This window comes from Oryctolagus cuniculus, chromosome 7 (genome assembly GCF_964237555.1).
Source record: "Oryctolagus cuniculus chromosome 7, mOryCun1.1, whole genome shotgun sequence".
Classification (NCBI taxonomy): domain Eukaryota; kingdom Metazoa; phylum Chordata; class Mammalia; order Lagomorpha; family Leporidae; genus Oryctolagus; species Oryctolagus cuniculus.
In genome coordinates this window covers 42,872,839-42,889,522 of record NC_091438.1, presented here as the reverse complement: position 1 = coordinate 42,889,522, position 16,684 = coordinate 42,872,839, and the positions used below count along the sequence as shown (strand labels likewise).

The 16,684-nt window shown below is 48.2% G+C and overlaps 1 protein-coding gene across 6 annotated transcripts in view; it reads right to left on the bottom strand.

Moving 5' to 3' along the window:
• The window catches only part of LOC100350760 (GON-4-like protein), a 79,660-nt gene extending 63,570 nt beyond the window's left edge, over positions 1-16,090 (bottom strand). For 3 of the 6 annotated variants that reach the window (XM_017345817.3, XM_070077564.1, XM_070077565.1), the window contains exons 1-4: positions 15,690-16,090; positions 15,306-15,582; positions 10,734-11,267; positions 812-1,000 (exon numbers count right to left, since the gene is read on the bottom strand). In XM_017345817.3, coding sequence (XP_017201306.1) covers positions 812-1,000; positions 10,734-11,241 — 697 coding nt within the window. In that variant the 5' untranslated portion in view covers positions 11,242-11,267; positions 15,306-15,582; positions 15,690-16,090. Of the gene's footprint in view, positions 1-811; positions 1,001-10,733; positions 11,268-12,532; positions 12,620-12,933; positions 13,006-15,305; positions 15,583-15,689 lie in introns of those variants that run through there. The other 3 variants (XM_008264339.4, XM_051857207.2, XM_070077566.1) reach the window with 3 other exon arrangements.
• Between the last annotated feature and the right edge of the window lie 594 nt (positions 16,091-16,684).

The following is a 16,684-nucleotide window of genomic DNA, read 5'->3' as shown; positions in this document are numbered from 1 at the left end:
ACTGCAACACAATCCAGAGTCACCTGTAACTGTAAACAATCAAAATACTCATCAAGAAGTAAATGGATAAAGGAAACAGAGGCTGGCACTATGGCATAGTGGGTAAAGACACCACTTGCAGGGCTCACATCCCATGTGGGTGCCAGTTCGAATCCCAGCTACTCAACTTCCCATCCAGCTCTCTGCTATGACCTGGGAAAGCAGTAGAAGACGGCCCAAGTCCTTGGGCCCCTGCACCCACATGAGATCAGAAGAAGCTCCTGGTTCCTGGCTTCAGATCGGCCCCACTCCAGCTATTGCGGCCACCTGGGGAGTAAATCAGCAGATGGAAAAATCTCTCTCTTTCTCTCTCTCTCTCTCTCTGCCTCTCTGTAACTCTGCCTTTCAATAGATAAATCTTAAACAAAGAAAGAAAAAGAACACAGAATACTCGAACAGAATATTATACAGCAATGAAAACAAACCATCTACAGGTACATACAGCAGTATGAATGAACGTCATAAACATAATGTTAAGTGAGAAAGAAGCAATCACAAAAAGTACACATATTTTTCCATAAATGTAAAAGACAAAACAGGTGAACCAATATTTGCTGCTGGAAGTCAAACAGTGCTTATCCACATATGGATAAAAACTGAAAGAGGATAGAGAGACTTCAAGGTAGTAGTTGTATCCTATTTCTCCATCTGGCTGTCAGTTAAATGTATTCAATTTCTGATAATTTAGTAAACTCAGGAAGTATTTGGAAACAAGCAACATTCTGCATTTACACTTCTAAGAAGTCCTTTTTAATGAAAAAAGAAAGCCTACCCATTGGAATAAAGAGTCCACCGTCCTCTGTTTCCTCCTCAGCTTGGTGAGCCACAGTCCTGAGAGTCTTTTCTTGAGAGGCACAGACATCTGGCTGGGATGACTTCCTAGGCTGCGCTCCAGGTTTTGTGGATTGGATGCCTGATGGCAGAAAAGGCATCGCCCCTCCAGAATGCATTTGAGGTTTTCCTAAAAGAATCACAAATATTGCTCCACACTTGGCCCATTCTCAATTATATTCTGTTGTAAATATCAGCATCTTGTTAAGTCTTGATAGTTAAGACTACTTCACAAATGAAGTCCACACTGTATGTATAGGTATTGCCCTCTCTAAAAGACAGCATCCCAGGGAAAATACTGACCTCTAAACGCAGACTCAAACTGCCCATCTTTAAAGCCAGGGAGTAGGGGCCAGCATTGTGTGCACTGGATTAAACTGACACCTGTAACACTGGCATCCTTTATGGGCACTAGTTTGAGTCTGGACTCAGCCTGGCCCAGCCCCAGCCTTTGCAATCATTTGGGGAGTTAACCAACAGACGGAAACTTTCTCTCTGTAATTCTTTCAAATAAATAAAATTAAAATTTAAAAATAATTGAAATTTAAAATAAATTTTAAAATAAGTCAGGGACATACTAGGAAATTGTTAAGGGTCCTTCTATTTCTAATATGCCTTGAGCTTTGCATTTTTTCCCACGAAAAAAAAAATTGGATGCAGGTACTGTCACACAGAAGATTAAGCCTCTGTCTGCAGTGTGGGCATCCCATAGGTGTGTCAGTTCAAAATGCAGCTGCACCACTTCCAATTCAGCTCCCTGCTAATGTGCCTGGGAAAGCAGAGGAAGATGGCCCAAGTGCTTGGGTCCCTACACTCACATGGGAGATCCACAAGAAGCTCCTGGCTTCAGCCTGGCCCAGCCCAGTTGGGGCCATTTGCGGAGTGAATCAGCAGATAAAGACCTTTCTCTCTCTCTCCCCCTCTCTGTATCTTCTTCAAATAAATAAATAAATCTTTTTTAAAAAAACTGAATCAATAGTGGCAGGAGTCAGGGCTTTCTGATGACATAAGAATATTTTATACACATGGCCATTAATAAATTTAGCCAAGTATGAATGATACATTACAAAATGTCTTGACTCAGGACCAGCATTGTGGCGCAGTGGGTTAAAGTCCCAGCCTGCATCCCAGATGGGTGCCAGTTTGAGACCCAGCTGCTCCATTTCCAATCCAGCTCCCTGATAATGTGCCTTAAAAAGCAGTGGAGGATGGCCTAAGACCTTGGGCCCCTGCAACCACGTGGGAGACCTGGAAGAAGCTCCTGGCTTCAGATTGGCACAGCTCTGGCCATTGCAGCCTTCTGGTGAGTGAACCAGTAGATAGAAAACCTTTCTTTCTTTCTTTCTCTCTCTCTCTCTCTCTCTGTAACTTGTCTTTAACATAAATAAAATAAATCTTTAAAAGAAAAAAACAATCCTGACTCAACTTTAACAGTAGAAAAGTAGTTATCACCATAAAATTTTAAATATATATTCCTACAGTTCATTAGGCAATTCTCTTCAACTTTTGTGTTGTTCTTTTTGGGAAGGGAGGGATAACAATAAAAAAAAAAAAAAAAGAAAAAGAAAAGAAAGGGGACAGCTTTATGGCACAGCAGGTAAAGACACTGCCAGTGAAGCTGACTTCCTATATGAGCACTGGTTGATATCCTGGCTACTCCACTTCCGCTCTCTGGTAATGGCCTGGGAAAGCAGGAGAAGATGAACTAAGTGCTTGGGCCCCTGCGGCAACATGCAAGACCTGGATGAAGCTCTTGGCTCCTGGCGTTGCAGCCATTTGGGAGGTGAACCAGTGGATGGAGAATTTCTTTCTTTCCCTCTTTAACTCTTTCAAATAAATAAATCTCTGAAAACAAAAAGGCTAAGAGACCTGGCACTGCAACACGGCAGTGAAGACACAGCTTGGGATGCCTACATCCCATATCAGAGTGTCTGGGTTCCTGTCCCAGCTCTGCTTGCAATTCCAACTTCCTGATAATGTAGAGCCAAGGAGCAATGATGATAATGATAGCTCAAGTACTCTGGGTCTCTACCATCCCTGGGAGACATTAAGAGTTTCAGATCCTGGTTTCATCCTGGCCCACGCCCTGTTGTTACAGACATTGAATCAGCAAATGAAAGGTATCTCTCTCTCTCTTTCAAGTAAAAATAACTAATTTTTTTTTAGATTTATTTTACTTATTTGAAAGACAGACTTACAGAGAGAAGTAGAGACAGGGAGAGAGGTCTTCTATCAACTGGTTCACTCCCCAGATGGCCACAACGGCCAGAGCTGCGCCACTCTGAAGCCAGGAGCTTCTTCTGGGTCTCCCACATGGGTGCAGGGGTCCATTTACTTGGGCCACCTTCTGCTGCTTTCCTAGGTGCATTAGCAGGAAGTTAGATCAGAGGTGGAGCAGCCGGGTCTTGAACAGGTGCCGATATGGGATGCACTGCAGGCAGCGGTTTTACCCATTACACCACGGCGTCAATCCTACCAGCCAAACTTCTTTTAAAAAAAAAAGTTTATTTATTTATTTTGAAAGTCAGAGAGAGCTTCCACCTGATGGTTCACTGCTCAGAGGGTCACAACAGCCAGCTCTGGGCCAGGCCAAGGCCAGGAGCCAGGAACTTCTTCCAGGTCTTCCACATGGGTGGTAGGGGTCTAAACACTTGGACCATTTTCCCCTACTTTCCCAGGCAACTATCAGGGAGCTGGATCAGAAGTGAGGCAGCCAGGAAGCGAACCAGTGCCTATATGGGGTGCTAGTATCGCCGGCAGTGACTTTACCCACTATGCCACAGCCAGGGCCCCACTCTCAGCAAAATTTCTTTTTTTTTTTGACAGGCAGAGCGGACAGTGAGAGAGAGAGACAGAGAGAAAGGTCTTCCTTTGCCGTTGGTTCACCCTCCAATGGCCGCCACGGCCGGCACGCTGTGGCCAGCGCACCGTGCCGATCCGATGGCAGGAGCCAGGTACTTATCCTGGTCTCCCATGGGGTGCAGGGCCCAAGCACTTGGGCCATCCTCCACTGCACTCCCTGGCCATAGCAGAGAGCTGGCCTGGAAGAGGGGCAACCGGGACAGAATCCAGCGCCCCAACCGGGACTAGAACCTGGTGTGCCGGCGCCGCAAGGCGGAGGATTAGCCCAGTGAGCCGCGGCGCCGGCCAGCAAAATTTCTAATAGGTAATTTCAATGAATATCACAGCACAGCTTTTTAACTAATAATATTTAATAACTAAGAATAATGCTATAGTTTCAAAACTGACCTGACAGAAATGATTTTTAAGATTTATTTACTTCAAAGTAAAAGTGAGGGGCAGGCGCCGTGGCCTAGTGGGTAAAAGCCACTGCCTGATGGCCGGCGCCGTGGCTCACTAGGCTAATCCTCCACCTAGCAGCGCCGGCACACCGGGTTCTAGTCCTGGTCGGGGCACCAGATTCTGTCCCGGTTGCCCCTCTTCCAGGCCAGCTCTCTGCTACGGCCCGGGAGTGCTGTGGAGGATGGCCCAAGTGCTTGGGCCCTGCACCCCATGGGAGACCAGGAGAAGCACCTGGCTCCTGCCTTTGGATCAGCGCGGTGCACCAGCCGTGGCAGCCATTGGAGGGTGAACCAACGGCAAAGGAAGACCTTTCTCTCTGTCTCTCTCTCACTATCCACTCTGCCTGTCCAAAAAAAAAAAAAAAAGCCACTGCCTGCAGTGCCAGCATCCTATGTGGGTGCTGGTTAGAATTCTGGCTGCTCTACTTCTGATCTAGCTCTCTGCTATGGCCTGGGAAAGCAGAGGAAGATGATCCAAATCCTTGGGCCCCTGTACACCCATGTGGGAGACCTGGAAGAAGCTCTGGCTTCAGATTGGTGCAGGAAGACCTCTCTGGCTGTACCACTCTCTGTAACTCTGTCTTTCAAACAAATAAAATAATGCTTTTTAAAAAAGCACAATTCTGCTTCTCTTCCTCGGCACTGCCTCCGGAGGTGGCTGCCTTCTCCTCGGCACCATGGCCGCCCTCAGACCCCTGGTGGAGCCCAAGATCGTCAAAAAGAAGACCAAGAAGTTCATCCGCCACCATCGAACAGCTATGTTAACATTAAGCTAACTGGTGGAAACCCAGAGGTATTGACAACAGGGTGCGGAGAAGATTCAAGGGCCAGATCTTGATGCCCAGCACTGGCTACGGTAGCAACAAGAAGACCAAGCACATGCTGCCCAGCGGCTTCCGGAAGTTCCTGGTCCACAACGTCAAGGAGCTGGAGATGCTGCTGATGTGCAACAAATCCTACTGTGAAGAGATTGCTCACAATGTCTCCTCCAAGAACCACAAGGCCATTGTGGAGAGAGCGGCCCAGCTGGCCATCAGGGTCACCAACCCCAACGCCAGGCTGCGCAGTGAAGAAAATGAGTAGGCGGCTCGGGTATGCATTTTATTTGTGTTTAAATAAAACCTTGAAAACCGCAAAAAAAAAAAAAAAAAAAGGCACAATTCTCTAAAATCCTTGAAGCACCTGGCTCCTGGCTTTGGATCAGCATAGCTCCAGCCGTAGCAGCCATTTTGGGGGTGAACCAATAGAAGGAAGACCTTTCTCTCTGTTGCTCTCTCTCACTGTCTTAACTCTATCTGTCAAATAAATAATTTTACAAAAAGAGAGAAAAGGAAAAAATTTTTTTCACAGCATATCTGTAACTTGTTTTACTGCCATTCTAAGAACTCTAAATTGACAACACAAAATTAATCACCAGAGAACTATACTAATCCACTAATGGTTTGCTGAAATCTGTCTAATCAGTTTTAGAAAGTGATTAGCATACGAAGAAAAAGCCTAAGTAAAAGAAGGGCAGGAGTGGGATTTGTGGCACAGTGCATTAAGCCACTGTTCAGGATGCCTGCATTACATAGGAGAGTTGATGAGTCCTGGCTGCTCCGTTTCTGATTCAGCTCCCTGCTAATGCACCTGGGAGGTAGCAGATGATGAGTTCCCATCATTCATGAGGAAGACCTACACAGAGGTCAGGGCTCCTGGCTGTGGACTGGCCTACCCCAGCTGATGGCAACATTTAGGGACTGAACAAGTAAATGGAAGACAACAACAAAGACCTAACCACTAACACCAGCACCCTAGAAACATCATTCAACAATGTATCAATTGTAGCAAAATATCAATACTTAAAAAATATCCAGATGCCTTTTTTTTTTTTTGACAGGCAGAGTTAGACAGTGAGAGAGAGCAACAGAGAGAAAGGTGTTCCTTCCGTTGGTTCACCCCCCAAATGGCTGCTACGGCCCGCGCACTGCGCCCATCTGAAGCCAGGAGCCAGGTGCTTCCTCCTGGTCTCCAATGTGGGTGCAGGGCCCAAGCACTTGGGCCATCCTCCACTGCCTTCCCAGGCCACAGCAGAGAGCTGGACTGGAAAAGGAGCAACCGGTCAGAACCGGCGCCCCAACCAGGACTAGAACCTGGGGTACCAGCGCCTCAGGAAGAGGATTAGCCTAGTGAGCCGCAGCACCAGCCTCCAGATGCCTTTTAAAAATTATTTGTGGGGGCCGGCGCCGCGGCTCACTAGGCTAATCCTCCGCCTAGCGGCGCCGGCACACCAGGTTCTAGTCCCGGTCGGGGCGCCGGATTCTGTCCCGGTTGCCCCTCTTCCAGGCCAGCCCTCTGCTACGGCCCGGGAGTGCAGTGGAGGATGGCCCAGGTGCTTGGGCCCTGCACCCCATGGGAGACCAGGAAAAGCACCTGGCTCCTGGCTCCTGCCATCGGATCAGCGCGGTGCGCCGGCCGCAGCGCGCCGGCCGCGGCGGCCATTGGAGGGTGAACCATCAGCAAAGGAAGACCTTTCTCTCTGTCTCTCTCTCTCACTGTCCACTCTGCCTGTCAAAAAAAAAAAAAAAAAAAAAAAATTATTTGTGGGGAAGCTGTGGCATAGTAGGCTGGGTTTCTATGCCAGCATCCCATATGGGCACCAGTTTGTGCATTCCTTTTCCAATCCAGCTCTCTGCTAAGGCCTGGAAAAGCAGCAGCAGATGGCCCAAGTGCTTGGGCCCTTGTACCCTCTTGGGAGACAATAAAGAAGCTCCTGGCTCCTGGCTTCAGATCGGCACAGCTCCAACCGTTGCAGCCATTTGGGGAGCAAACCAGAGGATGAAAGGTCTTTGTCTCTCCCTCTCTCTCTCTCTCTGTAACTCTACCTCTCAAATAAATAAAATCTTTTAAAAATTATTTATTTATTTTGAGATACAGAGAAAACCCTTTATTCCCCAGAGCACTCCCCAAATGACCCAACATTAGGAGTGAAGGCCAGGCCAAAGCAAGAAGCCAAAAACTAGATCCAGATCTCCCAAGTGGGCGGAAAGGACCCAACCACTTCAGCATTACCTGCTGCCTCCCAGGTTATGAATTAGCAGGAAATTGAAATGGGGAATAAAGACAGAAATTAAACCCAGGCTCTCTGATGTGGGATGTGACACCACAACTAGTGGCTTATCAGGGTAGCTGAAGGCCCACGACTGGATGTCTTTCTGTCAAAATCCTGATGTCTTTTCTGTATTTTTTTCAATATTCCTACAATGAATATGATGCTGTTATTTCCATAACAATGCAGCAAAAAGAATGTGCACTATTTTGACTAAAAAGTTATCATCGGGGCTGGTGATATAGCACAGCAGATTAAGCCATGGCCTGTAGCGCCAGCATCCCATATGGGTGCCAGTTCAAGTCCAAGGGCTCCACTTTAGACCTGGCTCCATGCTAACATGCTTCGGAGAGCACTGAAAGATGGGTCAAGTCTTTGGGTCCCTGCACCCACAGGGAGACCCAGAAGCAGCTCCTGCCTCCTGGCTTTGTCCTGGCCCAACCCGTCGTTGTAGACATCTGGAGAATGAACCAGCAGATGGAATATCTCTACCTCTGTGTTCTTTCTGTAATTCTTTCAAATAACTAAATCTTTATTTTTTTTAAATAAATAAATCTTAAAAAAAAAATTTATAAGAGCCAGTGCTGTGGTGCAGTGGGTTAAAGTTCAGTATACATTGCCGGCATCCCACATGGGCACTGGCTCAAGCCCCAGTTGCTCCACTTCCAATCCAGCTCCCTGCTTAGCAATCTGGGAAAGCAGCAGAGGATGGCCCAAGTCCTTGGGCCCCTGCACCCACATGGGAGACCTGGAAGAACCTCCTGGCTCCTTATCAGCACAGCTCCTACTGTTACAGCAATCTGGGGAGGGAACCAGCGGATGGAAGACTTCTCTCTGTCTCTACCCCTCTCTGTAACTATGTCTTTCAAATAAATAAATCTTTTTAAAAATATATCATTGACTTTTTTTTAGATTGTTCAATATTTCCCAAAAAAGACACATAAGAATTTTCAACCTTTCTTCCTGTTTTGTGTGTATTACATTTCTATTTAACAAGAAAAAAAAGTTACTTGAGAAATAACTTTTTGTGAGCCTGCACTGTGGTACAGCAATGTTAAGTGGCTGCCTGTGACATTTGTATCCATATGACTGCACATGAGCCCCTGCTGCTCTGCTTCCAACTCAGCTCTCTGGTTACTAGCTTGGGAAGGCAAAAGATGACTTCCAAAATCGATGGTCTCTTGCAACTTATGTGGGAGACCTATATGGAGTTCCAGGCTCCTGGTTCAGCCTGACCCAGGCTCAGATGTTATATCCATCTGAGGAGAAAACCTGAGGATGGAAGATCTCTGTTTCTCATTCTCTTACTAACTTTCCCTTTCAAATAAATAAATTAAAAAAATACTCACAATGTACTTTTTTCCAAAAGACTTATTTATTTGTAAGATGGAGTTACAGAGAGATACAGAGAGAGAGATCCTCCATCCATTGGTTCACTCCCCACATGGCTACAATGACTGGAGTCGGGCCAGATCAAAACCAAGAGCCAAGTGGGTAGGAGGGCAGGTATGGTGGGAAGAATCACTATATTCCTAAAGCTGTACTTTTGAAATCCATGAAGTCTGTATTCCTTAAATAAAAGGTTTTGGGGGGTGAAAAAAAATTTAAAAACAAACAAACAAAATAGGAGCCAGGAGCTCCATCAGGGTCTCCCATGTAAGTGAACAGACCCAAGCACTTGGGCCATCTTCTGATGCCTTCTAGCCACAATAGCAGGGAGCTGGATCTGAAGCGGAGCAGTTGGGACAGAACTGGTGCCCACACGGCATGCAGTATGGCAGGCAGCAGATTAACCCAATGCAACACAGTGCTGGCTCCAATGCACCTTTTTATTGGTATTATTTATATGTCCCATTAATGAAAGTGCAAGATGCTAGCACCAATTTTCAGCTGAGTCTATAAGAAAACACTTTTTCCAAAAAGAGCTTCCACCTGGAGCCGGCACCATGGCGCACTAGGTTAATCCTCCACCTGTGGCACTTGCATCCCATATGGGCGCTGGTTCTAGTCCCGGTTGCTCCTCTTCCAGTCCAACTATCTGCTGTGGCCTGGGAAAGCAGTAGAGGATGGCGCAAGTGCTTGGGCCCCTGCACCACATGGGAGACCAGGAAGAGCTCCTGGCTTCAGATCGGCGTAGCATAAATTTCAGCTTAGCCATTAAAATGGTTACACCTACCTACAGCAAAATTCTAAACAGCTTACATGAAACACAAAGCCCTTCACAACCTATCCTCTACCTAGCACTCTGAAGTCATCTCCCACTTCTTCCAAGAAGCTATGTCACCTTCCACTTCCACCCATTTACCTCTGCACACACTGCTCGTAGCCTTGGGGCTCACGCCACCATCCTGTCAAACTGCAAATCAGCCTCCAAGGCCCAAGGGTCATTCACACCTACAGAACCTCTCCCCATGTGCCAGGCAACAGTCTCTCCCTTTAAGCAGCTCTCTCTTCCAGGAGCCGGCGCCGCGGCTCACTAGGCTAATCCTCCGCCTAGCGGCGCCGGCACACCGGGTTCTAGTCCCGGTCGGGGCGCCGGATTCTGTCCCGGTTGCCCCTCTTCCAGGCCAGCCCTCTGCTGTGGCCAGGGAGTGCAGTGGAGGATGGCCCAGGTGCTTGGGCCCTGCACCCCATGGGAGACCAGGAAAAGCACCTGGCTCCTGGCTCCTGCCATCGGATCAGCGCGGTGCGCCGGCCGCGGTGCGCCGGCCGCAGCGCGCCGGCCGCGGCGGCCATTGGAGGGTGAACCAACGGCAATGGAAGACCTTTCTCTCTGTCTCTCTCTCTCTCACTGTCCACTCTGCCTGTCAAAAATAAAAAAAAAAAAAAAAAGCAGCTCTCTCTTCCAGGAGCCCCACTTCAGGGATACCTACCAATCCCAGAAGCCCATATCCAGCTCATCTCTCCTGACACACAGGACACAGGATGAGAAAGGAAGGGATAGCAAAGATCTAGGGAACGGAAGGGGAAAAGCAAGTCTCAACCCATACATAAAGTTCACTGCTGGGGCCGGCATTGAGGCACAGCAGGTGAAGCCACTGTCTACAACACTGGTGGTACAATATGAGTGCCACTTCAAGTCCTGGCTGTTTTGCTTCTGATCCAGCTCCTTGCTAATCTGCCTGGGAACAAAGTCAAAGAAGGCCGAAGAGCTTGGGCTCCTGACACCTAAATGGGAGAACCATATAGAGTTTCAGGCTACCTGATTTAGTATGGCCCAGTCCCCGCCAGTGGCCATTTGGGGAGTGAACTAGCATAGATCGATCGTTCTCTCTCTCTCTCAAATCTGCCTTTCACAAACAAATAAACCTTAAAATAAAGAAAAGATAAAACCTCACTGCTGAACCTTCTTAAGCACAAGTCCAATTTCATGACAAGCTGGTACCCCTTTGCAATAACCCTACTTAATGGCTCTGTGGAAAAGGCAATGACAAAGTGGTGTCCACGTGGAAAATGGACCTTCCATATCTTACCTCCTTCTTCTTTGCCTTCTTCACTACTAGATTCTTCAGAAAAAGTCTCCTTCTTGCTAAGACGGTCACCTCTGTCTTCTACGGTGACAGATCCAGGACTCAGACTGACTCTTTTTGCTCTCCTGGAACCAGCAGTCTGGAATTTTCCTTTACCCATGTGCATGTCAAGGGAAGGGAAGGACTCCAAGGCAGGCAGGGTGATTCCCTGAGCCATGTCCACATCAACACCGTCTAGGACTGGAAAATGTGTGTCCTGGGTGAGCGTCCTTGCACTCAAAGGTGCGTCCTCGGCAGCAGCCTGCCGCCCTGCATCCTGCACACACGCTACTTCAGGGCCAGCTCTTCTGTCAGGACTCGGGCCCCAGCACAGCGACACGGACTGCAGCTCTCTCACCTGGGCAGAGTCGAGGTTAACAGCAGATTCTAAGTCTACATCGACCTCCTCCTGCTGGCCCTTATGCTGTGGGGACTCTGGCACCGTACTTCTTCTCTTCTTACAGGGCAACATTGTAAAAGCTCCACTTTTGTTCCCTCCTGAAAGGATAAAAGCAAGTTTTTACCACGTTCATATTAATTGCTTGTGACAACACTGCCCTTTTCATTTACTCATGCTGATTCATAAATAAAATATTTTACATCAAACACACTCTCTCCTTGGGAGGGAAAGGATAGTACTTGCAGTAACTGAGTTCAAATCCCAATTCTACTTCTGATTACTATGGCCAACCAATGTTAACAGCTCAAAAGTTTCAGCTCCCTCAACTGTAAAAATAATTACTTGCTTCATAACTGCTGTTCTAACAAATAAGTAGTGATTAACAGGTGTTAGTTATTACCACCATCAGGGAGACAGACTAACACAATGGTAGGAAACTATGGTATGAGTGCCAGCAGCCTGGTGCAGTGGGTTAAGCCACTACCTGCTGGCATCTCATTTCAAAGCATCTGCTAAGGCACCTTAGAAGGCTGTGGATGATGACCCAAGTGCTTGAGCCCCTATACTCCACGTGAAACCAGGATGCAGTTCCAAATAGCTGGCTTCAGACTGGCCCAGATCTGGTTAGTGCCACCAGTGGGGAGTGAACCACCACATGGAAGACCTCTCGCTCGCTGTCTTCCTCTCTCCCGCTCTCACTTTGCCACTCTTCCTTTCAAACAAATAAACCCTTATTCAAAAACTGTGGAGTCAAACTGCCTGCATTTGTTTCCCAAGTCAGCTTATCTTAAGCACGATGACTTTACATGAGCTACTGATCCGGAAACTATTTCTTCAATTTTTTTTTTTTTTTTTTTTTTTTTAACAGGCAGAGTGGACAGTGAGAGAGAGAGACAGAGAGAAAGGTCTTCCTTTGCCGTTGGTTCACCCTCCAATGGCCGCCGCGGCCGGCGCACCGCGCTGATCCGATGGCAGGAGCCAGGAGCCAGGTGCTTTTCCTGGTCTCCCATGGGGTGCAGGGCCCAAGCACCTGGGCCATCCTCCACTGCACTCCCTGGCCACAGCAGAGAGCTGGCCTGGAAGAGGGGCAACCGGGACAGAATCCGGCGCCCCGACCGGGACTAGAACCTGGTGTGCCGGCACCGCTAGGCGGAGGATTAGCCTAGTGAGCCGCGGCGCCGGCCTTATTTCTTCAATTTTTAAATAAAAACAACACCTACATCATTAGACAAATCAGTAAATGTATACTACTGTTTTCATAAACAGGCTTTTACATTAAGAGAAACAATAAAAAACCAAAGGACAGTGTCACAGAGCTGCAGTGTAAGCCGATAACTGCAGTGCCAGCATCTCATACACGCACCAGTGAAGAGTCCCGGCTTCTCTACTTCCAATCCAGTCCTTGATGGTGCACCTGGGAAAGCACTGGAGGATGGACCATGTGGTGAGGCCCCTGCATGCACATGGGAGACCGGATTAAGCTCCCGGCTTCAGCCTGGCCCAGCCCTGCACATTGAGGGTATTTGGGGAGTGCACCAGTGGATGGACGGTCTTTCTCAACTACTCTTTCAAATAAATAAACAACTCTTAAAAAAAATAAATATTGGGGTCAGCTCCATGGCAGAGTAGTTTAATCCTCCACCTGTGGTGCTGGCATCCAATATAGGCACCGGTTCTAGTCCTGGCTGCCCTGCTTCCAATCCAGCTCTCTGGTATGGCCTGGGAAAGCAGTAGAAGATGGCCCAAGTGTTTAGGCCCCTGTACCTGCATGGGAGACCAGGAAGAAGCTCCTGGATCCTGGCTTCAGATCGACGCAGTTCTGGCCACTACAGCCATCTGGGGAGTGAAGCAATGCAAGGAAGACATTTCTCTCTGTTCCTCTCTCTCACTGTCTATAACTCTACCTCTCAAATAAATAAATAATAAATTATGTAATAAATAAATAAATAACTGTGGCATAGCAGGGAAAGTGACCACCTGCAGTGCTGGCATCCCATCTGGGTACCAGTACAAGTCCCAGTTGTTCTACTTCAGATCTAGCTCCCTGCTAATGCACCAGGGAAAGCAGTGCAAGATGGTTCAAATAATTCGGTCTTTGCACCCATGTGGGAGATCTGGAAGAACCTCCTTGGCTCTTGGCTTCAGATCCTCCTAGCTCTGGCTGCTGCAGCCATTTCAGGAGTGAACCAGCCAACGGAAGATCCCATTCTAACTCGATCTTTCAAATAAATTAATAAATTAAAAAAAAAGTTTCCAGAAAATGAAATTACAAGATGGTTATTTAAAAAAAGGAAGACGGGGCTGGCGCTGTGGCACAGTGGGTTAACTCCTTGGCCTGAAGTGCCGGCATCCCATATGGGCACCGGTTCGAGACGTGGCTGCTCCACTTCCAATCCAGCTCTCTGCTGTGGCCTGGGAAAGCAGTAGAAGAGGCCCAAATCCTTGGGCTCCTGCATCCTTGTGGGAGACCTGGAAGAAACTCCTGGCTCCTGGCTTCAGATCGGCATGGCTCCGGCCATTGTGGCCAATTGGAGAGTGAACCATCAGATGGAAGAACTCTCCCTCTCCCTCTCTCTCTCTCTCCTCTCTCTGTGTAACTCTTTCAGATAAATAAATAAATCTTAAAAAAGAGAAATATTAAAAAAAAAAAGGAAGACACAAACAATCAAAGTGTGCTTGTTTTAAAAACTAGCCAATATTAACAAGTTTTCAAACAAGGAAGAGGAGTCATATTATTCTCTGTACTGTTACTTCAAGACTTATTTTCAATTCCACTAACACACTTTAAAAATAATGCCGACATAACCGTGAAAATATTCTTTTATATTCTTAAAGTCCTGTTTTGCAAACCCTTTTTACAGTACTTATCATTTTAGTAATTGTCTCTGTCTCTTTCCCACCTACCTCCACCAAAATTATGAGATTACAGAGTAAGAAGCTTACTCCAATTAATATGCCGAGTATTCAGAAGTATCTGGGTTTGCAGATATACAATGTCCCATTAGGTATCAACAAAATGAGAATTCTCTGAATAATACAACTAAAAAGAGCCTTGAAAAAACTTATTCTTGTAGAAAGGGTTGTGGAGCAGTGGGTTAAGCAATGCATGCAATGCTCTCATCTCACAGGGGCACAGTTTGAATTTCCAGCTCCTCCACTTGCAATCCAACTCCCTGCTATGAAACAACTGAGAAAGCGCAGATGACCCAGGTACAGGGAGCCCTTTCATCCACATGGCAAAAACAGTAACAGTTCCAGTCCAAGCTCCTGGATTCACCTGGCCCAGGCCTGCTTGCTGCAGTATTTTGAACAATGAACCAACAAATGGAATATCTCCTTTGTGACTCTGTCCTGGTCTGTAATTCTGCCTTTCAAATACATAAATATTGTTTAAAAAAACTTACTCTGCACAGCCTTTGGTACAAGGGTTCAACATTATATAGAAATTGACAGTAATATCTACCAGGAAGAATTTGCCCTCATACATTAATGCCTGCACATCAGAGACCTAGATGAAAGCTTGGAGTTGAGAACCGAAAAAAGTTTCTCTAAGAGTCCGCTACAAAGCCTCCCTCATCCAAATCTCCAATACATGGGGGGTGGGGAGGTCTCCCCTGCTCCGTCCCCCAACCGACCCATGCCTTCTCGCTGAAATGACAGCTCAACAAACACGTGAGGATGCCGTGGGCAGCGTTGGTAAGGAGAGGAGCGCGAGTGCCCAGGCAATCCCTGCTCTCACAGGTGAACTACTGAGGGACGAAAAGGGCAGCTGTGGCTCAGTCGGCAGCGGGCACCCAATGGCTCCGGGCACCGAACGCACAGCAACAGCGCCCAAAGCCCCAGCCACTGAGAACGGCGTCGGCCCCGCACCGAGAACGAAGGCAGCCGCGCCGCGGCCCCTCCCGGACAATCATTTCAAAAAGGCCTCCGACCTGCGCTTTCCAGCCCCCGCGCCGAGCGCTGGCCCCAGTCCGACTCCCAGGAGAAGCCCTCGCGCCCCTAACTTCCGTCCTGCACGCCGCGCCCACCCTCACACCAAACCCCTACCATCCCGGACAGCCTGCGCCCAGGTGGTCCCGCTCCCACCGGCCGCTCCCCGCCCCTCAGCACAACCCCCGACACCCTCAGCAGCCCACCTCATCCCGCGGAATCCGGCATCCGCGCCACCGGAAGTCAGCCAACGGCGCCCGGTGACGTGCGCGCCCCCGGGCCGCGGCGCGCGGCGACTGCGCGTCAAGAAGCATGCGCCAACCTCCAGGCGCCATCCTGCTTGAGGGCACAATGAAGCCACGGCGGTAGCACGTCAGTTACTGGCAAAATATTTGTAGAGGCGTCCTGGACTTTGTCTCTAGAACGCTCCCCGTCTGCACAAAACGGCCCGGTTGACAATGAATCAGTCTCGCCGCGAGACACCTGCGACACAGAACCAAGGACACAGAGAAGGAGGAATCTCGTGTTTACAAATAACGCAGTTTCCTGAAGGACACAAAGGCAGTGTTGCACTCAAGCTATAATAATACCTCACATCTGTGTAATAATCGGCGTTATGCAAGATGCTCCCACGTTATCTTGGGTGACTGGCTCTCCACAGTCGACCCGGTGAGACAGTGGAAATTACCATACTGTGCTGCGGTTTGCACAGGACGTAGTTCTGGCTCACTTGGGTGCTTGCTTTCACAAGGTGAACACCTATCAAGGGACTCCGGTATCCGATGTCCTAAGTCTAGCTCCTGGGGCGTCGTCGACGGCCAGTACTTCAACACATGTGTTCTGAGTGAACGAATGAATGACTCCTAGCCCATGTTCTCACTGTTATAGGTCAGAACATCAAATGGAAAATTGCATTCAACTCCATTGTACAGGAGAACCTCCAAGGACGTATGCATAGGAACCGATCCTGTCGGGAAACAGAAGCCGACAGCCTAAAAGTACCCACAGCCAGAATCAAGGATAAGATTACATAATCGCCGCTACAATCGCCAACAGTCTGACCCTGCCTTGAAACACACCAACTCCCCCATGCCAGGGAAGCCTCCAGAAGCTCCGAGTTGCATTCCTGCCCTCCTGTTGACCTGCTCTTTAGTTCTGGTTCTCATCTCTCTCTCCCTCTCTCCTCTCTCCTCTCTCCCTCCCCTCCACCAGAACTCCTCCCGCCCAACCCCATCCTCAGTTCTAAGCACGGAGAAAAATTCTCAACCATGATCAAGTTTAGCACTCTCCATTAGTCTTTTTGAGAAAAGTTTTATTTACGCAGCACAAAATCCACCTGCTAACGGGTACAACCAAAGGATTTTTACGAAACTTTCGGTGTTGCTTCCCCAGCTTCTGAACTTCAAGAACCTTTAATGGGCTCAAAAATGTGTGCTGACCACAGTCCACCCAAACTCCAGGCGCTGTAGAATTTTGGTTTTTCAAACTCGCGAACGCAGAACAGTCGGCTGCTAGGTCCAGAGAAGCGAATCCCAAGATCTGCACGGCCCCGTGCGATAAACTACCTACACCGCTTCCCCAGCCC